Below are 26,610 nucleotides of genomic sequence, written 5' to 3'. Positions count from 1 at the left end.
ATTCTTGGTTGTTCTGCAAAATAAGTTATTTTGTTAGCATTTTGATGCAAATCGTTTTTGTTACTAGGTTTTTCTACACTGTGCATGGCATTTGTTTTTATTTTTGTTTTAGCATCAAGCTTTCTGGGGTTGCGGTTTTTCAGCGCGGCCGTGTGCGTTTTGATTTGGTATAGTGAGATTTGTGAATCCCCGGGTCCTGATCCACTCCGGGTTTTCCCGCCTGCTCCCGGCCACCTTACCGTAGCACTGTGCGTTTCTGTGTGAGGAGCCGACTCTTGTTTACAGCAGGATTCCACGGAGGAGAGGAGACCCACAGCCTGCATTAACCGAGGGCGAGCGGTAGGATTTCAGCCTCTGGATATACACGCAACGGGAGTTTTTGTTTTCTCTCCTTTATGAGGATAAAGGCAACACACGAAACACTCGTAAAGGGCAACTCCTTGTGGACACATTCTCCCTCCCACCCAAGCCGAGGTCGTCTAGCTGGAGAGCCATTCTCCTGCGTGGCACAAGTCTGCTGTTTTCTTTCAGCTGCAAATCCCGACTGACGGTGTAGATAAATCCAACCCGAGGAGCTGGAAAATTGGTTTTAAAAGCGACTTCTCACCGCGAGCCAGGACTGCTTGGTGGTGACAGAGAGATTATGCTGGTTGAATGGCATAAGCAAAAAAAGGTTTTTCATTCATTTTCCAGCCTCGCAGCCACCACCCCTGTGGATCTGGACGTGTTTTCTGCCCCATACCTCCCCTCACACACTCAATCACACGGGGGATTCTTGAGAGCGACACTGGCGTAAATGTAGTATGGTGTCAAAGGCTTCCAATAATAACATTTAGCCTGGCATTTTGAAATTGTTATTGCCAGGCCTGATCGCACTGTACGCGCACTGCTGTTTTCAAGAGATGGAGACTGAAGATGGGGATTACCATCATTTATCCAGGAAAATCACTGGCGTTTGTGCCATACCAGCCGACGTCAAAGTACCCTGTGACTGGCAAAAATAGCAGACTGTTTTAGTATTATTTTTCTACAAAGGAGTTCCCTGTCATAACGTTGTGTACACGTTTATTTATATTTTTTTAGAGCAAATCTTGGAATCACGCATTTGCAGGCTACCACGGTGTAGCCTTTTTGGGCTACAAACATTTATTGCTCCTCTTTTTCATTTTTCTTTTAAGAAGCCGACGTGTACAACCTTCTTTATTGTATTTTATTTTTATCCCTGCCTTTTTTTTTTTTTTTTTTTTTGAGGGGTGAATAATGCTAAGGAACATGAGATCTGACACACGGATGGGTAGCCCGACCTTGTTTTGGGGTCTGATGCTGTCTGTGTCCACTATCTGCATCTGGTCCACACATGGAGAGAGTAAGTATTCTTTAACTATTATAATATTTTGTTGATTTCTTTTGATTAAACAGGGATTCCCTAATATGCTACACAATGTGCCTATTGTAGCCCAGCTGGATTTAGATTACTGGTTTTGAAAGAGTAATGAGTTAAAATGTATTTATTAAAACAAAAAAGCGGAAGACTTTTTATACTAGAACATGGGCTTAATGTGAGAAACCCAGGGATCATGGAGCTCCCTGACGTGTGCTATTTACTCACATATTAGCTGAGGACCATGTGGTGTAGCTGCCCGTCAGTAGGTGAACACATTCAAGCACCTTTTCTTCATTGTTGTCAGTATCACCTCATTTCATAAAGCAGTTTAGTTTATTGAGAAACAGTCTGATGAACGAAACACACATCGCCTTAATCTCCACGTTAGACATCCAGAGAGCAGGGGATGAATGTAGGGACCGGAGCTGAAGGTTACTACGACCATGTGGCCATTTTGCATTTCGTGGTGTGGCGTCGCTGTGCGTAAAAACCTAAATCAGATTCAAACCTTTGCTTCTAAAAACAGCCATACAGTTAAAATAAACTAACAAAATGACATGGGTAACTTAAGCCGAACTCTTTCATCATTAACGGTCACCATAATACAAAAATAACTAAATTGTAGAAGGTAATAAGGTATCTTCAGAGAACATTCTCAGTAAACTACCTAGAACCCTGTGTAAAGCTATGTAGTGATAATGCACACTTTAACATTCAGGAGGAGTTGAGACCAGTCAGACCCAGTCCTAACTCCATGCTCTTACATTGATGAAATGACACTTTGTGTAAGACACGTCATTACAACAATTTTGTCTCATAACAGTTTCTGGATAAGCTTATTAAACCCCCTCCATTTATCGGTTAGGCTTATTTGAGTGATTTAGCCACTAATTATATAGACTTTTTAAAAATGTATCTTCATAACATGTAACTGCTTTCCATGCTTTAGTTATGACTAATGTCTTGAGCTTCTACTCATTGAATACAGTAACCATGCTGTGATTTAAATGTTTTAAGTTTTAGCATGCACTCATCACTTTGTTATTACCAAAAAATGTCGTTCAATCTAGTAATGTTATTGTTAGAGATGGAATCAAAGCAGATTTTGGCCATTGCTTTAATAGAATAACTAGGTATTAGTAAGGGGCAATGAGGGCTGCTTCTCCTTTTATTGCTTGTATTGCCTATACAGCTGTTTGAACAGTTATCTGTAACCACTCTGTGGCTATCCAGTGAAACCCCTCCCCCCCAAAATGCATAATCTGTCTAAAAAATACTTAGGCCCAGAAATAACTTAATTAAATTGATAAATTAGCCAACTTTTGCCTTTTGTCTGATAGCTCTATTTCGTTTCTTAGTTTTAACAGTGTTATTGTAACTTTAAAAGTACACTTTTAATTAAAACATTGTTCTGTTTTGCTTTTTGCAATTCTGTCAATAATCAATATTTCTTTTAAGACTACTTTCACTTTAAAGCTATTCAAAATCGTGATCCTTGTTAAGTATGGGTTGTTATGGTGCTAATCTCAATCAAACCAGAAGTTCAGCATGTGCCTGCTGGTCAGTAAACTTCTAAATCTCTCCGGTGCATCTTTCCATCTTGAGCACAGATATTGTTTGTCTGCGTAACTAAGGTGACATGGCAGGATTTGTTTGTGTATGTATGTTTGTGTTTAGGGTTTTAAGTCACTCATAAGTTGTCTGTTAAATGTGGGATGTTGCATGTAGACAACTTGACATGGGAAGGAGACATGTAGTCTGACCTCTATTAGCATTTAAATAGAGAAGAAAAAATGTTTTCAGCCCTATTGACCAGTGGTCCCACCACAGCCATGTGGGGGTGCGTTTCTGTGCACCCTTCTGAGCCGGAGAGACACCCATGAACGCTGCAGGGGGCTGGGAGACAAGTGGCTGCTCTCAGATCCCAACGCTCTGTGGTGTAAAACACATCAGACCTTCCACAACAAAGCGTTCAGCAAACAAAGACTGTGGCGAATATCAAGATGGGTCTCAGTAGTTTATCGCTCAGAGATAATGTTTTCTTCACTAGACTGCAGAACTTCCTGCTTTTATCATCACTTAGTGGAAAATCACAGATATCCATTAGGGGGTTGAACATTTTTTTCTCTCTCTGTTCATTTTGATAATCTGTCAACGGCAAAAAAAAAGTAATTAAGATCCCTTTTAACTCTCACCACAGTAAACTTTCCATGCCATGGCTTGCAAGTATGCAGCAAATAAGTCTCTAAAAGGGAGAGAGAGCACAGGGGAGATAGAGACTTGGTGTTTGGAAATAGAGTGTGCAAAAATACACTTGCAAGAGAAACAGACTTGGTTTTGTTGATTGGAAGAGTAGAGAGTTTGTGAACTGTTTTATTGGCTTTTGCTGTCTCTAGTACAGACCAATGCGCTTAACTTCATGACTTGGCACCAATACTATAAGGGTTATAAATAGATATGTCACCAACAACATTGGCCTAGGGTTGTGTGAGTACAGGCAGCCTCTGTCCCGTTGAATGAGGGCACACCAGTGTTCTTGTTAACTTATTTATTAAGGGACATGTTGCTCCGGAAAACTTGAATGGCGGCATAAATAATCAAACGCCAGCGAGCATTGTGTTTGACAGACACCCCTCCTTATGTCTCCCTTTGGGGTATGTTGCAGGGCAGCTCTCCTTGTCGTGACAGTGCAAGTGGCTCAGACATGACTGCTGTCACTCTACTCCAAGGTGCCCCACTCCATCTTGTGACTGGGGCTACACGGTTACACACACTCCCCCCACTAGGCTTTCCCTTCCCCCATCCCTGCCTCGTCTGGATGCAGGAATGCCTGGTCTCACCCCCTGTGAAAAAGTGTAGTGAGTGTTTATAGCACTATGGTGTGTGTTTTGTGTGCATGCATGTGCATTCATTGTGCATCTCTTTGTGTGCTGCAGCAGAACTCAGCGTGACAGCCTGAGTCAGTGGTATGCCCCTGTGTTAGGATGTGGAAGTGTGTCACTGGGCTAGTTTGTGCAGTCAAATGCTGTCATGCAGCTCTTCCATGCTGCCAGCTGAGGTTTACAATGCTTAATTAAACACTTTATTTCAAGTGGCCCGTCATTGGATTTGCTCAACACAGTCTCTGGCCAACCGCACATACATCATCATGGGCGGCCGGTTTAATGGCCCATGGAGTATTGTACAGTTTGTGAGATGATTGCAAATGTTAGCTCTTCTAATGGATTGCTGTATTACTTGAAAGCTGATCATCAAGACCTGAATGTGGATCCGTCCCGATTCTCAGAGGTGTCTTCAGAATCTTAGCGTGGAAAGTTTTCATAGTTTCATTTTAATTGTTCGGTCATAACTTGGTTATTTGGATTGTTGTACTGAATAAAAAAATGTGGCTTTAAACCTTGAGGTGCATGTTGTAACTGCATGGAATTTTAGCACAGGTGCATAACATATATGAAAAGCTAAAGCTTCACATTACAATTTAGAGAGAACATCTAAAATAAGGCTTGGTTATTTACTTTAATTCATTTTCTTTTATGGATTTTCATTCCTATACACAAAAAGAGGCCATGGATTGAAGCTCAGAGAAACTTGTTTTTCTTTTCCCAAACAGCTGCAGTGGTAGGAAAAATATTTTTGGGTTGACTCCAAGAAAGGACTTTAGGCTACAACGCAAGAATCAACGTAGTAAATTCATCACCATTTAATTTTGAATGCTTATAAAATACCTCAGTTTTCCTTCTCTTATTTTGTACGTTTCCTGCAGGCTTACAGACATCCTTAGAGCTATTAACCTTTAATAAAAATCAATGCAAACCATATTTTACTGTAATCCAACAGTAAAATAAATGTTGTTGTTTATAGTGAACAGGTTTTAGTGTGCATGTAAACATAGAGTATTTCACCTCCTGCCCTCTCCCCTTATTTTGGGAGAGGGGGAGTCTTTGTGAGAGAGTTGTTATGATGGAGAGTGTAGTGTTACTGTTTGGGGTTTTGGTGAAATCTGAGCCACAGTGTTTGAAGTAAGGTCCACTGAGGGGAAGTGGCCACCAGACCGCTGGTCAGATGACTTCCAGTATGCCGGGGATTAGGGCCAGTTGATGTGGCAGGTGTGAGAGGATATGACCGCACAGTGACCAGCGTCCTCACTGCAGGAACTACAACTGAGTTTAAGTTGGAACATTTTGATGCTGGTTATTGTCCTTCAGTGTAGGTAATTCTTAGCTGTGTAACATTTGTTTGTTAACATTTGTTTTAGCACAGGCAACCATGAGAAGTAAAAGTCAATGCTTTGGGATTGACTGGAAACAATAGCCAAATGTTGGATTGAAATATCAAACCTTATAAAACACTAACAAATTGTAGCCTATATATTTTGAAACTTTTAATGTGCAAATAGAAATCCTTATCCCTCAATATTTATCACTGACTGTGATTTATTGTTTAAGAAAGTTCATTTGTTACCAAACCCAATATGACATTTCAACTCTTTTTTTTTGTTAAGTTTAAGTTGTGTGATTTGATTAATTTGCCAAAAGTTTCTTAATTCAGTTTTTTTGGAGCCCAATATTCAGTTTATTTAGTTTCATTATATTTATTGTTATTTTTACTTACAATTATAAGTTATGTCTCAACTTCAAAGTGTTTATAAGTTGAGATAAAGGTTGAATGAAAGGTGCATTTAATTAAAAATAGTTATTGATCAGAAATGTTCGTTTGTTCCATTTTAGGAAGACAATGTGCAGACAGTGGAGCATCTCGAACACCGATAAAGGAATATTTGTTTGATATTTTTTATACACATACAATCTTTAAAAGAAAACAATGTTTAAAATGTACCCAGCATGTTGACATAAACATGCTAAATAATACAAATACTCTACTTTTTAGTAGAAATCTTTATCACATTCTAAATCTGTTAAAACGCAACTGATAAACGCATGATGCGGTCTGAGAGTCATGCTTCCGTCGGCCAAAGATTACTGAGTCACAGTTTATGTGAAGTTTAGATAAACAGTGACCTTGGTTTAAATAAGAAAGACTTCCTTTGTGTGTGTGTGTGTGTGTGTGTGTGTGTGTGTGTGTGTGTGTGTGTGTGTGTGTGTGTGTGTGTGTGTGTGTGTGTGTGTGTGTGTGTGTGTGTGTGTGTGTGTGTGTGTGTGTGTGTGTGTGCGTGTGCGTGATGACATTTCCATGGAGGGCCAGGTTAAGGTTTATCAATCCTTAACATGAGCCCATAGATCCCATTACACTGTGGAGATATGTGTGTTTACTCAGCAGTGTGAAGAGCAAAGAAAGGCAGGAGGGAGAGGCAGGCTCATGTACGCATGCTTATCTCTCTCTGTGAACACTGGCTAAAATATCCCCATCAGTCCTCGGTCCTTACTATTTATCAGAACTTGAATTTTACCCTCCTCTTTTTCCTGCTTATTGAACTATACATAAAGGGTTTGATATCCACATTTTAGGTAAGCATTGTTGTTTAAAACGTATGCATTTCTTTTGCAAGAATCAGAGAAGCCTGGAGGCTTAGTTTAAAGCAACATCCTACTCAATTCTTTTCCAAGGAAATGATTGGAATTCCTGGTACTTAACATCCCTAATGAGTACAACAAGGGAATCACAAAGAGGTTTTTCTCCCTGCATTCCTTTCCTCTACTCTTCTCTCTTTCTCTTTAGCAGCCTTTCTTTTGTATAAATCAATTTTAGGTAATGATAAAAGATTATCTGACACACTGAAATACATTTACTGCCTTAGATAGCAACCAATGGCAGAAACCTTATCTCTCCTTAGTGTCAGTATCCCCCCCCCTCCATTTCTCTGGCCAGACACCCCCTGATTTTATTAATGCCCTCATCAGGAAGTGGGGCCTAGAGTTTCTCTTTACTAACAAACAAATTAGTCTTTGTGTTCGAGTGGCTCCACCCCTCCTCCCCCTCTCTCCGGCTGCTGGAGAAGCTGGGAGAAAATTCTCAATGAAACAAAGAGGACATGCAGCTCGATGGCTCACAAGTGGAGCCCAGGGGCATTGGTGTTGATTGGAAAAGGCAAATACTATTTTCTGGTGGAGTAATCGTTTCCGTTCTAAATTTAGAGAAGTGAAACACTCTGACAGGAGCAAATATAGCCCATTCACCCCTGTGAACAATGCAAGTTCTATTTTTAGCAGGAAAAGTTTAGACAAGAAACTTCAAACATGGCCTTTTTTGTTTCCACTGAAGTGAATTGAATTTACTCACAAGTGTTATTTTGAAAAGAAATACAAGTCATTGTCATATGTTTGGGTACATTGGTCAGATGCTCTATTGTTCAATGATTTCTTTATACAATGTTGCCATATTACAAAGGCACTGGTGGCACAGTGTTTATTTTGAGTCGTAACAGTTTAGCTCTTTGCTCTTTATCCCTCGTGTTTTGAACAAGGATCAGAGACTGTTTTTGAACAGGCACTGTGACGGTGTCGCTCACTGCCATGGCATCCTAAGCCTCTGTAAGAACATAACAGGTTTAAGCAAGGAGCTCATATGTCAAGGCATTTCCTGTGCTGACTGTCGAACCTTCTTTTAGACACTTAAAAATAATACGTAACCCTGTTAGCTGGAGGATGTCCCTATTCTGTTACTACATAACTCATTTATTGTTTCATAATTCATTTACCAAATGTATCGTAAGGAGGTTGAGGGATTTGAATCAGTTTTACCGGATAACTTTTCTGTTTTCTGTCAGTGGCATTAGGACAGTGCGGCCTTAACAGGGTTTGAACCACAGGTGGTAGAGTTGCTGGCAGGTATGTTGAAAGGTTAAAAACTAAGAATTTAAAGAAGAAATGACCAACTAACTATAAATTACTTATTAAATGTATACACATATTGAGTCAGCTCTAACACCTGAACACTGTGTTTCAATTTCTAACTTAAATGATTAAATAAATGGTTGAATTAAAAACCGTGGAAAAGCAAAACTTAGTGGATACATTGCTTAAACAGTTGGTGAAAAGCTAAATGTTTGAAAGACAGCATTGTATTGTTAATTAGCATTTGTTGTTTATTTAGCTTAAAGGCCTTAAGAATAAATTGTCAGATAGTTCAATAAAAAGAATGGCTTAAGGCTTAAACTACTTATCTGAAAGTAAAGAGTTAACTCAAAAAATGGTTATATAGTAAATACTTCAACGACTGGTATGAACGGTATGAATTCAAACTTGACCAAACCCTCCTATTACACACACAGCTGCAAAAACATTTCAATTACATGGAAAAATAATAAAATATCTACTTTTATATTATTAATAGTGTAAAATAAGTACCCGTTTGAAATCAATTCACATAAACACATGTCGGAAAACGAGATGTGGTGTCGATTAAAAAGGCAACCTGCTCATTTAATTTGTGAGTGCGGTGAAAGTACATCAGACAAAAAATGTAATGGAACCATTGCATTAGAGAACAATAACATTATGAGAATATAATCTACCATTACTCCCAGGTGTAGTAATTGATAGGCACGATTAGATGGAAGTCGATTGTCATCAATAATAAATGATGTCTTTGTTGTTTGTGTGTGTGCCTGTGTGTGTGTGTGTGTGTGTGTGTGTGTATGTGTGGTGTTGGAGAACGCTCCAGGCCCTGTGGTCTCAAGTGTTGTTTTCCGAGCACAGAGGAATGGCTAATTCAAATGCTGGGGTTATCTGAGGTGACGGAGCAAGATGTTACTGAAGCAATATTTGAATCTAATAAGATGGGAGTAAGAGGGTATATCAACATGTAAACATGGGAACCTCATCGTGAAACAATAACGCCTCTTTGTTCAAAATGTCTTGACCTCAGTAAACCCTGATGATAACATGTCTCTCTTCTAATGATATAAATGCCTGCCTGACAGAAACTTATTTTAGACATATAGCTAAAAACGTTCCTATCACTGTGCTAAATTTGCTTTTCAGAGCTCTGTATTATCTGTATGACAAGGTGCCAGCATAGTCAGTCTTACCATATTGACACACAGGATTATATGCTCCAGGAAGATTACTATAATTAAAATCTTTTGGCAGAAGTAATGTACATACTAATCTATATGTAGCATTGCTGTATTCCCCACTACAGACTTTCATATTTCATCCAAAAAAAGCATTGTTCTCTATTGTACATTTGTGTGGTTAAGAACATTTTGCACAATCATATTTTGTCTCTCTTTGTCTTCCAGTTTGTGGTCCGAGCATCGACATCCGAAATGACATCAGCGAGTTCAAGCGTCTGGAGAACTGCACGGTGGTGGAGGGCTGGTTGCAGATCCTCCTCATCAACGACAAGACCAACAACATCAACCAGGAAGTCTTCCGCTCCCTTAGCTTCCCAAAGCTGACAGTTGTCACCGACTACTTGCTGCTATTTCGCGTCTCGGGCCTGGACAGCCTCAGCATTCTCTTCCCCAACCTGAGTGTAATCCGCGGGCGAAATCTCTTCTACGACTACGCCCTTGTGATTTACGAGATGACCAGCCTGAAGGACATCGGCCTGTACAATCTGAGGAACATCACCCGGGGAGCCGTGCGGATCGAGAAGAACCCTGAGCTCTGCTACCTGAACTCTGTGGACTGGTCCCTCATTATGGATGCTAGGTTCAACAACGTTTTCAATGGAAATAAGAAGGCAAAGGAGTGTGACAATGTCTGCCCAGGCATCATAAAGGATAACCAGCTTTGTCAGAGGACGTCGTTTAATGACAACTACGACTTCCGCTGTTGGACCTCCACGCAGTGCCAGAAAGGTAACGTGAATTCCATGGTGTTTTATTTCCTCCTTTATCCCAGCACATAATGCAGAGAAAAAAAGAAAAAGGAGCTTCAAAGGGAGATGTTTGCTCGATACACGTTGATAACAGCTGTGTGATGTTTGTAATAATAAGTACAGTAAATGCGGATGTGACTTTGATCTATGTAGGTGGTTTCCAGTCTTATAAACATTCAGAAATTTTGCATTTTCTCTCCAGCTAACAAATCCCATGAATCTAGGCAGTGTTTTCCCCTTCATTTCTGTCAGGCTGCAGGATTGTCCACGGGCCAGTGCAAACACTTCCTCTCTGTTCATTATAGAGACCTTGTCTTTAGATCAGGCTATTTGCAGAGTGAAAGATGGCTGCAATATAGAGCACCGGGTATTAGAAAGGCATAGTCAGTTGAGGTTAAAGTTGCTCTGCCAAGAAATGAGCTAGTCTACCTGTCTGGACCATGTCAGTTAAATATTTGCCTTAGGGACTTTTTACGATTTATGAAAAGGGGTATATTGAAGAATTTGGGGGAGGGTCTTCCTTGTTTAACTTCGGCCCAGCGGTAGGGTCATGCATTTTAAAAAACAGTTCAGAGGAGGGTCATATCATATACAGAAACGTAATATCCTTATGATCTGCAGGTTGGAATTTCTTCAGTTTATCGGGTTCAGTTTGTCACACTCGGCTCTCAAGGCGAGTGTAGGAGCTTGTAGCAACATTACATATCTTCACACGATCTCAGATTTCAGAGTGGGAGACAGCTTGTGCTTTTTTGATTGGACATTGGGACAACCAGATCAGCTGTCCCATGCCTCTTCGAATGCAAGACAGTTCCAGACTTTCCAGTATACCCTACAGGCTGTTTGACACAAGACGGAATAAGCAGTGCTCTTTGTTCTGACATCAGATCCAAGTCGTTATTTAATATCATGTTTCTTTGCTGTATCGTTTTCCTCGAGTTATTTTAAAGATATCAAGCTCCTAGTTGTCATTTCTCCTAGGGTGCAGCGGGTTTGTGGATGTTGTTTTTACCAGTGGTTGAAATTCCTTTGGTGACTTCACTTATTAATAACACATTACCCTAACCTAACATTTGAAGAAGTAATCACTTGTATTCAGAAAAGTCTATTTAAATCATTTTAAAGATAATTAAAGTATATTAACAGGTGCTTTAATTTCATCGTGTCTCCGTGAATAACATCACAAAAACCATTTAGATGTTGTTGTGGTGTGTGTGTAGGAATGGTGCTGATAAGATATAATAACAAATGCTGCTTTGTTTTGATGGCTACAGGTGTTGTTATGTGCGGTTTAGAGGGTGATATCAATGCAGCAGCTTCATTTCCCTTTTATGTGTTTATTTTGCATACACTATTAACACATTGGTAGTTGAAGGACACAAGCCTCTTTGTCCTTCCCACTCTAAAGGCTGAATATCCGTACTGTACCGTCAGTGGAGTAAATAAAACGGATACATTTCTGGATTTCTTTCTTTCTTTGTTCAACTTGTTTTGGTCGCCTGCATTCGTGCTAGTTTCTCTGTCCTCTCCTCTGTGTGTAATGGTGGGAACATTTTCCTCCAGCCCTTTTCTATTGAAGACCTGTGTACAGCTCCCATGGTCAGTTAGGAGTCTCACACACCACCCTCCTTCACCCCCGGGGACCCTCCGAACAAATAGTGGAAATCAAGTCTGCGTCCTTTCCCTAGTGATTACTTCTCTCTCTATAGAAAAGCTATTTTGTTTATTGTGGTTCCTCTGTTTATTTATTGGATGCCATATCCTGCCAGAGCTCCCTGCATGTTGTTATTGATTCCTTGATTCATGCACAGACGGCTGTGCTGTTTTGTTTAAAAAAATAGGCTTTCCTAATTCTGCTTCACTTACAAATAATCTACAATGTGAAGGACCTTTTAGTCACGTCTGCTCTTCCCACAGAGGAAGCTATGTAGGGTAAAACTGTTCTCACACGTCAGTCTTGAGGCAGAGCAGGAGTATTGTTTGAACCAGATCACTGCTCTGTGAGGCCCAGGCTGAGGTCAGGGTAAAAGCATTCATCTAGAAGGCCCTGAGGTCTCAAGGCTGCAGATGAAGGCACCGGGGAGCAACACAGTGGGAAAAAGAGGAGGAGTTACTGAAGCAATAATAGGACAGAATAAAGCTAGAGCTCTGTTAATATTCCAGGCTTTATGCCCTTTTGCAACATTTCTCACCCTGTCTTTTTAAAGGCTTGATGTTTATACCTCTCTGCTTCCTGCTTAAGATTCCTCTCTCCTCCCTCCACCCCAGTGCATAATTGTCTTGTTTTTCTCCAGTACAGATGTTCCTTCAAGGGCATTCAGTGGTTTTGTAGTCAATATGGCCCGGTCTCCTCTTTAATTACACTACATGAAGGGGGAGTGCTGTCTGCCTTTAGCCTCTGGGCCCTCTGGTGCTTCACAGAGCACAACATTCCTCTTTCCACATGTTTGTCCACCTATCAGATACTGTTCCCCACAACGGTTGGGGTGTATTAGTGGACGTGAATGTTTATATGATAAGCCAGGTTAATGCTGTATTGAAGTGAGTGGGAGTGTCTGTGTAGGGATTTGCAGATTGGAGCAGAGGATGCTTGCTTTTTAGTGGTGGGCAGCGATGCGTAGAGAGGCCCTGACTGAGGAGCGTACGCAGGAGGAGGGGCACTGAGGGGAATTGCCGACAAATGTCAAGTAAACGAGCTCAACAGCACGTTTGCGCTAAAACAGATTGCTTGGAGGGTTGAAAAAGGCCCGTCACTCACCTTGTTTTTGTTTCGTACCTCATCATCCTCCTCCTTCCCCCCATACTTCTACCCTCTTCATAAACACTGTCTGTCTGTTTCTTCCTCACTTGGCCTGACATCAGCCTGGATCTCGTCTCTGATGTCCTTGTCAATGGTTCTGCTGGTGTTTCCTCCTCCATTTTCACCTCACTCTTTTTCTGCTCGGCTTATCAGGGGCTGTTAACAGCTCTGGCTGTCAGATATCTCTCCGCTGTTTACTTGTCGGGAGACATTCTTTCATCACTGCAGTGGTCACAGCCAACCGTCTTGTTTGGCCAGGCCCTGGATGCTTTGACACCGCACGCTGTTTGCTTTGAGTTTGGGGGATCCCGTGACTAAAACTGTCTGGCCTGCTTCAAATAGCCCTCTCAGGTCTCTGTGTTTGCTGCAGACAGGCCTCCCTTCTGCCCCTGAACCTGAGCCAAAGCCAGATAGACAAGAGGCTTTTAAAATTAGGCAGACGAGCAGGAAAGCATGCTGCTGTGTCCATGCCCAGGCTCGGGACAGGTTAGTCTTCATAGCTCCACAGGGAGGCACACACTTTTACTGGCTACTCCTCACGTTGCTTACATGTCTTCTTTATGTGATAGATTATTAACTTACAGTATGCTGTATAATTCTAAGGAACACCATGTCCTTAATTCTGCATTATAATATGTCCGAACTGAAGTCTGCCTGTGAATGTTTAATGAAGGAAAATGTCCACATACTGACACAGCCTTTGCTTTTTGAGAAGGCAAACCTGAGGTGTTAAGTGGTGCAGTGTCATTTTGCATTTTAGTGTCTGCATTTATCGTGGTGTAAGGTGAAATTTGACGTAAGCAGCCCTGCTGTCCTGTTATGCCACTGACAGTCTGTGCTCTGTGTGTCCTTGTACTGAACCCCTGAAAAAACACAGCAGAGAGAAAAAGCATTTCTGAGCCGTGGCAGTTGCGAGAGCTCTCCACCGGCCTGAGAGACTTTTGCATTTGATAATATGTTTGCTCGCTCTTTGCCAGAGACCCACTTGATATCTATGGTCTGAGTGCTCTGACCTAAGGCCACTTCACATCAGGAAAACAGTTACTTTTAGAGGATGTAGGGTAAGCAGGTTCATACGGGCAGACTGAATCTTTTTACTTCTCTTTCTGTTGTTTTTTCTTTGCAATTATTATAGTTTGATTCATCTTGAAAGAATTGAGAAAGATGGGGCATGCAATATTTTGTCAAGAAACCCCAAAACCTGTCTCCCAATGCTTTTTTGATCCTGTATTTAAAAAAGAGTCACAAATTATGTAATTTACACAAAAACAGCCTATTTCCAGCCAGTCATCTCCCTTGTAACTGGGCTCTGTAGGTTTTGGCAAACATGCTTGCGCTGCACTAAAATTGTTGAGAATTATTGTAAGCTGTGGGTATGATTCACTAGAAGGCATTTATGGCACCAGAATACTGTATGTGTGATTGCATCAAAATTGAAGTTCATTTCCCATGTTCATCATAATAAAAAAGAACCCAGTACGGAAATGTGGTTCAATATTCTGTTTTTAATATGTTTTGGGCATTATGCCTCTTAGAAACAAGCTGCGTCAGGCTGTGGCTACAATGAAAATACTACGGTAATTTGTTGGTCTTGGTCTTTGTTTTAGATTTATTGACAAAATACAATCAGAAGGATAGTCTTTTAATTCATCAGGGTTACATCCAGCTGATCCAGAAAATGTTTCTTTCAACTGTTCATGTTGGTTGTAATACGTTAAATGATTCAGAGAGAAAACAAAATGGAAATCCCTTATGTTTTAAAGGTTTTTGTTCACATATTTCTGGAGTTACCGCACAGCTCATACTTCTTGTTGTCAAGCGTGGTTGCTGAAAGATGGAACTGAGCAGAATCGAGGCTCGGTTTGTGCTAAGAGCCACATTTGCTGATACTTTAGATACATGGCATGTATGTTCAGTTGGGAGGAATGAGTCTGCCCCTTTAAGTATATAAGGTAGAAATTCCTGCTGGCTTACTCATTGCAGTTGTGAGGGGATAAAGAGGGGGAATTCACAGCACAGGCTGTATGTGCAGACTACATGTGCAGAGCAATACACAGGCTTTTTGTTGGAAATAAGAGAGAAGTAAACTGATGACGCAGTTCTTTTGTGTGTGTGTTGTGTGCCAAGGTGGCCCGAGTTCTTATAAACATCTGTCAGTTGTTTTTGTTTAACCAATACCCCACAGCCGATACAAGGAAGCTTTTAAATATTTCATGTATTTTCTGAACCTTATCACAGTCATGTGGTTATAGGGACAGGATGTAGAAAAGGGATACAATTCAAGTCTTGACAGTGGTGCTTTCCTGGGGGCACACTCAGCACCATGACTCAGTACGCACACATCTGATGTTTCCACCCGGCATGAGCTACTCGCACGCCTCTGCTCCATTTTGTACAAAGCTTAGGCATCGTGCCAGTGTGAGTGCCAAAGAGATGGCACTCATCTTGATCAGACTCATTCATTCCTGCCCTCCCACAACCACCAGAATAAAGAAGGGACAATCAAATCCATCATGTTCTCCACTCACATGCTCAGATTTTCTTTCTGTTCACCGGGTCAACGCCACCTCTTGAGAAAGGAGACACTTGGCCTGTGCTCAGCATTTCAACACTTTAATGTGGATGGCCTTTGTAAGGTAACTTCAGGAAGATGTTTTCAACACGTGAGCTACAGTGGTCCTGTGCGCACACGCCCTTGTCTCTTTTATTCTCCCGGAAGACTCGGGACTGTTGATTCAGTGTTACAACTCCATGGTGTCATTGAAATAAATACATTAGAGAACGCAGACAAAGCCCCTCATGGCAGCTCTTCGTTTTCTTTGTGTTCTTGGACGCTTATATCTTTTCAAACAGTGTTCGAAGGGCAAGAGAAGCGACAACAAGCTGTAAATAGCGCTCTCTTGTTGTGTGTGCGAGTTAGAGAGAGAGAGCGGGCACACACCAGCTTCTTTTGTTATTCCTTTACTGCTTCTTCTTTGGCTTAGGTATGTACGGTTACCTTTAGTGGGTAAAAACTAAAAAATTCAAACATGATCTTATGTTTTCATCTATTGCCTTCATATGTTGATTTCCGGGTTTAAGCCAGTTTGGTGTATTTGTAAATTGTGAAGTGAAAAGTAAGAAAAACTTTAGCTAGTTTAGCGAAGCAATTACTTAGTTATATTAACACATCACCTGTTACAGATGTACGAGCCTCTTTTAAAGGAATAAATACATATTAAGGAAATAATCATATTCACTTCCTTTCATATCTTTCGCGTAAATATGAAACTACAACATTTCAACGCGATATGGAAGCGATTCAGTTGTACGGATTCATCTCACTAAACCTTTTGTGTCTCTATGACCTTTCAAGGTTTTGGTTATTACTTTTGGAGAGATACAGGCTGCTGACTGTAGCTTCAAATTTAACAGACAGAAGTTATAGAGCTATCAATCTAGGTATTTAAATCCAGCAAAAGTGTGAATATTGGTATTTCACAAAAGTGTGAATCATTTTTATTGTACTCGTATAAACTAGATGTTTTTATGCCGATAGACATGTCAACAAATAAAGTTGTTCATTTGTTCTTTCTATTAATCTAATTTAGGGGTGGGCGATATGAGGTAAAATTCATATCACGATATTTTTTCACTGTCCAGACGATATCGATATTATATCACGATATATGAGGGGGAAAAAAATCTGAATCACATTTGAATAGCCCTTCTTAGTTAAATGACATTAGTTGAGGCAAAATATGTATTTTAACATCATACATCGACTTGGCTTACTTCGCCGTAAACTCTCTCCCGACATTCCAAGTAAAGTTGAGGCAGGCATTTCTGGCTGAAGTTTGCGGCTCGGGATCTCGTACCTTGGGTCCAGAGTTTGAAGTTACTTTTTGAAACCCACTTTCTCCACAGTTTGGATGGGTACCATGTCCTTCGCAATGTGATGGGTTATAGCCTCCGTGATGTCTCTCCATTTCTTGCTTGTCCTGCTCATAGCGAGTACCGGCAGCGAATGATGTCTGTAGTGATTGCTGAAGCGATTGAGTGGAAGTCTGGCTTGGTCTTTGGTCGAGCTCTGGGCTGATTGCTTCTCGCATTTTGATGCAATCTGCATATTCTCGTACATGCATCGTTTTAAGGTGATTTAAGAAATTGGTGGTGTTTCCACCTTTCGCTAAAACAGCATGGCGACACAATTTACATAGGATATTTTTTTGTTCGAGGTCGGAGATCTTAAAACCGAACCAGGTCCACACGACAGAGGTGCCCCCTTTCTTTTTCACCAATTCGTCATCCTGCACCTGGGTATTCTTTTCTGCCTGTTGACTCATCTTTAATTTTCAATGTCTTCTTTTTCTTCAATGTCTTCTTCTTCTTCGTCGTCTTCGTCTTCTTCTTCTTGTTTTGGATCCACTATTGCTAGCACTACTTCCACGCAGCAAAAAATGCTTGCAACGTCCGCTCATAAAAATAGGTCTACACCGTAAATCCTCAAATTGTGGCCGAGTGCTTTTATTTACTTAGGCTGCACATCGTACTGGCCTTTATTTGGGACAGGCTTGTATATGGACCAGGCCTTTATTTCTTGCTTACCTTCTGTTGTATTGTATTACTTAAATCAAATAATGGGCATAAAATCATTCACTGCATATGCATTTAGCGTTGTGCGTCTCCTCACTGAAAAAACATTCCGCTCAAGCCAGCCCCTGCTTGCTAGAAGTTACGAAATCAGTCACGGGGGAAAAGATTTCCAAAACTTTGTTCTAAACACGCTATTATGCTTATCGCGGACTAAAAAATTCCGTTTCACATCTACATTCATGATTCTACTAGACATTGTGATGTCCTAAAATAATGTCATGATTTTGATCGTTTAAAGTTGCTTTCGCGTTGCCTGTGGAGTCTGGATTGTTCACACGTCTTGCATGCCCTTATAAGGAGCTCGTGACGCGTTTTTGTATGGAAATTAGGTGCACGAGAACTCTGTGCACAGCTGTTTTAGGAACAGACAGGCTGTTTAGGAACACGTCCAGGCATTCATTAATCCAGCGGAGATCTGTCGTTAGGTTAGTCTTCCGAAGACCGTTTGAATATACTTCAGAAGACAAAGAATGTTCGACAATGCGACCCAATATGAACGCCAATTTATGAATTTATGAATACCGCGGTATCAACGATATCTCAAAATTCATATCATGGCGCAGCACAATACCGGTTTTTACTATCATACCGGTATATCGCCCACCCCTAATCTAATTGAATATTTATACAATCATCAGCTGTCAATTGATCAGAAAATCAGAAAAATAAGCATTTGTGATTGCTTCTTTGTGTACTATGTGTTTTCTGTCTCAGTGCATTCCATCTACATCCCTCCCTCCATCTCCTTCCCTCTCCTGGCCTTTGCCACATTTTCTCCCATCTAGGTCACATTCATAAATGTCATTCTTGGGAAGTGTTACCGCCCGATGTACATTCATCCAAAACAGAGACCTTCTTCACTGAGTACCCAGAACCTGAGCCTCTTAAAGCAAGGGGAAAAACTCTATTTGGTTACAAATAGTTTTTCTGCTCAATTGGTTTTATAGGTTGCCTTTGGACTTTTGAGAGGCCTGGGGCAAGAGTGGCGAGTGTGATTGGTTAGAATGGAATTCTTTTTGCCTCGCACTTTAATTTGTTTTGAGTTCCTCCCAAATGCAAAATTGAAAGATATTATATTTGCCTCACTGCTTGCGCAGAGTGTGGTGTAACTCATGAAAAGCCACAAACGTGTTGACTGCTCTTGCTAACTTTTAATGTCCACAACACTGTCTTTCTCTGCATAATTGTCTATGTGGTGATTGCAAGCTAGCAAAGTTCATTCATGATGACACAGTTATACAGTGTGTTATTGTCCATGTATGAACAGCAGGGCTTATTGTCCATTGATGCCGGGTTTCGTGAGTTTATCCGACTCCTGTCCTCTGTGGCCAACAAAGGACTCCTCTCAAAGCACTGACAGATTGGCCTCTTTTCCTAGGTTTCCTCTCATAGATTTGATTGACCAAAATAGGACCTATGTGTCATGCTGCAAGCCTCAAAAAACACACACAAACACACAGGTACTCATGCGCTCCAGCTTCTCTCTCACATGCCATCCTTTTCGTTCACAAATTTAAATCGACTTGTTCCCAGGTTGTGTGTGCCCACTGTGGCTGTGCCTGCTGTGTTTGTCTAGTGCTTCCAGCATGCTTGATGCCGCCTATTTGAGCCACCCATTGCCTCTGGTGATAGGCTGCCTGCTGCCTTCTGGCTGTATAGCTCGGAAGCTGTGACTCATCCTTTGCTCTCACCACTCATTCATAATTCTGAGTGAATAGTATAACTTCCTCTCGCAGAGCCCAGGGGCCCCATGGCTCTGTGGTAGGTCCCCTTTACCCCTGCTCTAAAAGGAAGGAAGGATGCTATCTCCGCCTTTTTAGTGATGCCTCTCAGAGAAGAGAGAGAGAGACGAGTGCCTACGCCTGCTGCCTGATCATTGCCTCTTGTCTGCATGCACAGGCTAGACCAGCCATTTACTCACTGCTGGGCTGGGTTGGCAGTGTTTCCTGGGAGATAATGTGCCATGCCTGCAAGTAAGCTCTGGGAGCATGGGTTAATTCCACAGTGAGAAAAAAAAAAATCTCCTGCTGACAAATCTCTCCTGCAGAGGTGAGGATGTTCACTGACGTACCGCAGGGAGAGGACAGGATCCTGCTTTGCCAGAATAGTTAAGTGAGGTTCCCTGAGGTCACAGAAACACTGCTCCTCTATTTTTGTGTGTGTGTGTGTGTGTGTGTGTGTGTGTGTGTGTGTGTGTGTGTGTGTGTGTGTGTGTGTGTGTGTGTGTGTGTGTGTGTGTGTGTGTGTGTGTGTGTGTGTGTGTGTGTGTGTGTGTGTGTGTGTGTGTGTGTGTGTGTGTGTGTTGTTAGGAGGCAAGGGGGTTGGGGATATAATCTACTCCCTGTACCTTTCCCTCCACACATGGCTAAGATGTGTGTTTCTTTGAAAACAGATCCAATTCCCAAGGGCTTGTCAGTGTATGTCGATGTGGGATGTGTCTTGTTGCCTGACCAGATAGCTCTTGTTTGAATAGGGACATATGTTATTATCAAAACTATTAAAAAAAATACTGGAAAATAAGTAAAGAAAAATGAACTAACAGTATCCTGTAACAGCTTAGCTCAGGATGATTCATGGATCTAATATGTGTGTGTCTATAAAACAGATAGCAGGCAGGCCTCGGCGTGCCAGTGGTGTTTTGCCGTCTGTTCTTTTGAGGAGCATATGCACGACCCGGACATGAAAGAGCATAAACAACCACGCTAAATGGAACGCTTGTGACAACACTTCCTGTCAAAGCTCCCTGTTAGCCAGCATTGATGTTATATTAGCTATCCAAAAAAGTGTTGATCATGTCAGCTGTTTTCAAATCTTCCCCCATGTGTTTCAGTGTCAACAATGCATAAGGCTGGGTCACTTGTCTAATGTCATTAGTCTGCTTTCAGTCAATAACAAAAAAATGGCAATGACCCTGTCTGGTGCGTCCCCTTCCTCTCTCTCCTCCGGTTGTTTTGGTGGGTTCCCAAGGGCCTAGTGCAGTTGTCAGCGCGTATCCTAATGGGCACAGGTGGCTGGGGCTCCTCTGCCTTCTCCAGCCCTCTTGGCATGACTGTTTTGGCACAACGGCAGCTCCTTGGCGGGCCGCCTCAGTGGGCCACTCAAACACAGCAATCACCAGTTGGTGCTTTGTCAGCATCAGGGTGGCCCAAGATGAAATATGGGTCTCAACTTTTGAAATAGGGCTCCTCTTGTAGAGAAATCCAGCAGAGTGCGAAGTGCCGTCATTGAGCTATTCACTGCTAGAATTCTGTGTTCTCCTTCCTGTAGACTCGGATACAAATATATGTCATGACTCTTAAAGTGGTGACATGTTGCTGTGTCATCCCTGGTTCCCTGATCACTGGCCACAGCGTTGCAGAGTTCAGAAGGGATGGGGAGGGCGTAGGTTCGAGTGAATAGAAACTATGCAGCTGTACTGCAGCAGGCAGCAGTCAGACAGCGGCTTGTTACTGTGTCAGATAAATATAGAGGTCTCTGGAGCTCCCCACTGTAGCTCTATCTCTGCCTGCTGCTCGGGGGGAGGGAAAGGCCGTGTCACCTGGGAGCTGCCACTATCCTCATTCATCCTCGCTAAATTGGCTTTAGACTCTCAGGACATTACAGATTATTCTGACTATGGTGACAGATAGGGTAAGGTAAGGTGACAGGATAATTTTGTCTGATTTCCCGTAACCCCACAGGACACCTGCCTGGCAACACAGTGCTGACCCATAATGAGATCATCACAAAGATTTGTCATCTTGCCTAAAGCTGGGGGACGTGGTTTAAATCAATATCATGACATGAACATTTTTCCATTATTACTTGCAACAACTCTATTTCCCTACTGTAAATGCTCATTTGAACACAAACGCATATGCTAATTCTTTAACTTGGAAAAAGGAGTTTGAGAACTCAATTTCCACTTACTAAAAAACAGGGTTTTTTTCTTTAACTACACTGCATTTTCTTGATCATGTAGAAAAACCCACTAAGTAAAGCAACCCTTTAACTACAGTTGTGTAGGACAATTAAAGTTGGTGAAATGTAACATGACATGAAAGTAACATCATAATACTATTATTGAATAGTATCTCAGCCCTTTTTTAAGCCTACTATCTGCTGCTTAATGACAGGCTCACTTATTAACAAAACTCTTTGACCCTGCCTGATTGTCTGTGCATGTTTTGATACTACTCTCCCTCTTTTGGCAGCCTGGCTCCTCCCGTCTACTGCTGATAGAGCAGGATGAATGTTTGACGGGGGTGGAGGTGGAGGTGGAGGTGCATTAGCACTCCTTTCATCTGCTCTGTCCTCTTGTGTCTGATGAGAGCGCATTTGTTGATAAGCGTCCAGCAGGCCTTTTGAAGTCCCAGTCTGGACTTGTCCCCTTTAGTTCCGACGCCATAGCCAACCTCCCACTCCCATTAGCGCATCAATTACAGTGACAAGGCTTGCGGGGCCTGCACTTGAGTGTGCATCAGGAATCGTCTTTCTCTGTGTGGCTGTCTGATAAACATGACAGACACTAGCCCAGAGCTTGCGTGTAAACACCGCCCATCCTCATTCATATTTTATTACTCACTCATTTACTCAGTCTAGCTTCCCCTCGCTGTGATGGCCGGCTTGCTTTAGCTCTTTGTTGTGTTACACCTCTGTTTAACTGGGATGTGGTTTAAAGATGCCATGAGCTGCTGTCGATGAGTAGGTTAAAATGGACCATCTCAACATGATACTGTAAAAATAGGTTAGTGTATTTGCTGTTGTGGTCCGTGTCTCATCCCTTCCCAGCAGTGAGACACTCTTCTGCTCTAAATGTAGTGTTGTGAGCACTTTTCAGAAACAGACATGTACTTGCTTGTAAAAAGCTTGTTTTTGCATTCCACCTACCTCCCTCCATAATATATGGTATTATCTTTCAACCCTTTTCTTTCCTTCTCCCTTCCTCCGCCTGTGTGGGGTAATGACACTGATGCTTCTATTTAGGAAAACCCCTACAACTTCATCCTGCTTTGACTTTCTCTGTTGTTTTTCAACCGTTAATGTTGGAACCGCAACACTTCTGTTTATCTGATGTTTAGGCCCTTAGCTACAGTATGGACGCACATCAATAATATGAGTTGAAAAGGAATGATGTGTGGTAGGGAGGCGGAAACTTAGACAAATTCAATGCATGGTTCAAGTACGAAAAAAGAACCATGTTGTTCTTTCTGTTCATGGAAATAGCTTCAAGTAAAGATGAGAGCCACATTCCTTTTTTGTATGCCTTTACTCTACAATAAGCCTTTTGACCAGCAATAACTTCATGGTTGGAAACAAAACAATAGCTCAATCTAAATTGCTGTTATGAAACATTAGTTTATTCAAGACATGCTTTTTCTTGAATAAGCTAATGTTTTTTTCTTTTGAAATTTTTCTGTTTTTAAAGCTTTATCCAAATCGGATTGGAGGTCATAACTCAGTTGCAAGCGCAAACACAAAAGACCGGCTTGAGGTGTTGGCATGACAACTTTTTAAAGGTCTTAGATTAACTCAATAACTTACCATAACAGAAGTACATGTTTAAATATAAATGCATTTCAAACCCAACTCCAGATGTGTGTCATGGTGTAAATTATTCCGGGGCCAGGATGTTTGTCACTGCCTCCCGGCATGTATATGGCATGTGCTCTATGTACTGTATGTATGTTACTGCATGCCTGTAGCCTGCTCAGGCACAAACTAGCCTTTGTTCAAAGAACTGTGGCATTGTGATGCTAATGTTTTTGCTCTGCGTTTGTGGTCACTCATCTGCACTGAGTACAGTTTCCTCAGGCTGAATTCTGCATGTAGGGGATTTTTCCCTCATTTCTTGAGCTACATGCCATTTTTCAAATGGCTTGCTAATTTTGTTTACATCAGAGTCATTAAGGAGCGAGGGCAGCTTGCAAGCAAGCCAGCGGTTCAAGCCCAAAGACTATATGCATTGTGCCACACAAATAGACGATTGTAATAAATGGATATCATTAGATTAAACACGAGACACACCCCTCACTTTCACCCGGTTCATTATTTTTAGTTCTATGCATGGTAAGGCATTTTGTACTCTCTCATTGCTATGTGTGAACAAGGGTTTTGTCACTGACATCCTCTGAATGTATGATGAATTTCAATTTAAGCAACCACACACACAGGTTTGAGTGTGTATAACACTTCAACATATGTGCTTGCATGTATTGACACAGAAATATAAACACAATGGACCTGTCTACATAAATGTTCGAGAGTTTGGGATATGTGTGGCCCCTTAAGTTTCCAGCATTGGGAAAGTCGATGAAAGGTGATCCAGTGACAGTTGAGTAGAAAGAGGGCTTAGCGTGAGGCTAAACAGAGACGTCCACAAGCCTGATATTTGCCCTTGTGGTGGTGGGCACACACATTACAACAGACTTGGTGCAAGTGAATTCAGATGTCTAGCCACTCAATTTCTCTCCTCGTTAAACCCAACTCCCTGAAGATGCTACAAAACATGCACAATGCCAAATCATTTCAATGTTAAAGTTAAGCAACTGATAAAACAAGAAGAGAATGTAGGGATTGAACAATGGCAAACTGTGCAGGGCATGCTGATCTTTTTCAACATTTTGTTATGTAACGTCATTATAGCAGTTAGCCTAACCTTTCAATATCTGCCCAGATTTTTTTCCCACTGGATTTTAATATCATGTTACTTGCTGATACAGTATGTTGTATAGACTACTTTTTTATAACTTATTGCTACTGCAGATGTCCTCATTTATTGGCTTCGATGCATTTACACTAGGAAAAATTTAATAATTTTATCACATGAACCATAACATAAAATAAGCACACCACTATAAGCCTCTAACTTGACATTGTTAACGTGTTTCAGGCCATGTTGTAGAAAAAAACTCAGGTTTGACACATTGTGTAAGCCAAATGCCGGTTTGTGGTTTGTGTCTGCCATTTCGTCCATGACAACATGCCAAATTTGCTCTTATTCGAAGCATACAACTAGGTTTTCTCCATCAACTGAACCTCAACGGGCTGTAGCCTGCTTCTCTGACCCACTATGACTCTGTATGTGAATGAGAACAATAGAAAGAGAATGCGGGAGTGAAGAGAGCGTGAGACAGACTTCATTTTATCCCTGAGGTGTGGAAAGGTTTGTGAATTGCAACATTAGCAGTGGAGAATCCATAACTCATCTTCTATACAGGGATGAGAGCGGTGGGTTCAATGAGTGCGCTTCTTTAGACCATTATAGATTATGGCTTAAAGTGTGATCTCTGTCTGGCCGATTCATGTGATGTCAGAGACTCCTCTACATGTGCGAGTACAGTCCTGGGTGTACTGTATGGATGAGTCAGATTCTGAGCCACTGGGTTGGCACCAGTTGCATGACTGGCACATAGAGGAGCAGTTAGATAAGCTGGACTCAGGCCTACTCTCTGCAGCCGTGGTATTATTAGCAGCCTCTGGAGGCCTCCTGGTTATAAAAACAACCCAGCTGCCCTTCCTCAGCCTGGTGAGGGGCTGAGGTACCATATGGAATCACATACCTGAAAGTCTTCACACCTTGTGGTATACTGGCAAATGTTTTAGTTAATTGAATTGATTAAGTGACTGGCATAATTATACAAGCACTATTGCAAAAGTAAGGAAATATTTCAGAGCACCAGGGATGCATTTGAGACTGTGACCTTTTCTAGCGACCGGCCCATTTTAGTTTAAGGATTCAACACTTTTTTTTAAGCTCTTGAAAGTTGTGTTTATTCACTTTATTTGGAAGGAAGTCTCTTCTGTGCAATTTTCTCCTTGTTGTCTTTTTTCCTCTACACTAAAACCTCCCAAACTCCCAATCTGTGGCCCCACTACAAATCATATCACTGTATATTAAAATCATCTAAGTACTTGGTACTGTTCAGGCCAGATAGCAGCACACACTAGCCTTTTGTGATTCTTTTTTTCAAATGCAAATATCTAGGAAGTGTTTCCTAGCTTATAAGTGTGTGCTCTGCCCTACACGCTCTTTGGTGCTGCCATGGAGACAGACACCTCTGCATGCAGAGCACCACTTTGTGCCTGTGGGTGTCCGAAAACACTGCACACCAGCATGTGTTTAAACTGTTGGCTCCAGTGCAGTGGGACGAAACAGCCTCTTGGAGCACAGCAGTGAAAAGCAGCGCTGCGGCCTCTTTTTCTAAGTGCAGCGATGGACATGCAGCAGTGATTTATGGAGTGAGTATGAGCAGGGCGGGTCATGTCCTGCCAGAGAGGCTGGCTACTGGAGAAAGAGAATGACTCAAGAGTGAAGAAGGATTGAGACAAAAAAATAAATAAGGAGGAGGTTCTTATATCCCACACCCAGCAGTGAGGTCACATCCACATTGACATCTGTATAAGAGAAAGTCAAGATCAAACAAGTCTTTCACCCCCATGGTACCAGAAATACCCCCACAGCTCTGATCTATGACAGGACAAATGGTAAAGCTTCCCCTCAACTAATCAACACCAGCCTAGGCCACTGACACAGTGAGTGCAGAAGGAACTGAAATGCAAACTTAAAAAATGGATTTACCAGCCAAAAGGAAATATGGGGGAAAATCTGTTCCTCAGTTGGCTGTATATTTTGTTGTTGTATAGACACGTGGGTTGTATCTGTGTGTATATGTTTGTTTGACTGACAGAACTGTTAGTAGGCCTTTTGAGCAAGGCTGACACATTGAGACGCCAATGAGAAGCTTCTCTGTCTCTGTCTTGTGTCTGTGATTGCACCAGAGGCATTGTGCTGGAAAGTGTGTTTGTCTGTGACATTATTTCTTTCGTTCTCCTTTCATTTTTTTCTCTCTCAACTAAGGGACACACCCATTCCGGGAATCTCTGGTGGTTTTACTGACTTTAACTTTCTCATGTAAATACTAACCCTCTGGATAGCCGTATTAGGGTTATCGTACTTCAGATTGATTCAGGATATTGGCGACAGGCCACTGTGGGGATGGTCTGCAGCGTGGCATTTTTCTGACAT

General features: G+C 41.7%; 1 protein-coding gene across 1 annotated transcript in view; it reads left to right on the top strand.

The window, feature by feature from the left end:
- The first annotated feature begins 278 nt into the window (after nt 1-278).
- The window catches only part of igf1ra (insulin-like growth factor 1a receptor), a 74,650-nt gene continuing 48,318 nt past the window's right edge, over nt 279-26,610 (top strand). The window contains 2 exon segments of the mRNA XM_063901806.1: nt 279-1,366; nt 9,585-10,148. Of these exon segments, the coding sequence (XP_063757876.1) occupies nt 1,261-1,366; nt 9,585-10,148 (670 nt within the window). The 5' untranslated portion in view covers nt 279-1,260.

The sequence above is a fragment of the Eleginops maclovinus genome, chromosome 2 (genome assembly GCF_036324505.1).
Source record: "Eleginops maclovinus isolate JMC-PN-2008 ecotype Puerto Natales chromosome 2, JC_Emac_rtc_rv5, whole genome shotgun sequence".
Taxonomy (NCBI): Eukaryota; Metazoa; Chordata; class Actinopteri; order Perciformes; family Eleginopidae; genus Eleginops; species Eleginops maclovinus.
This window is presented reverse-complemented; position numbering and strand designations above follow the sequence as displayed.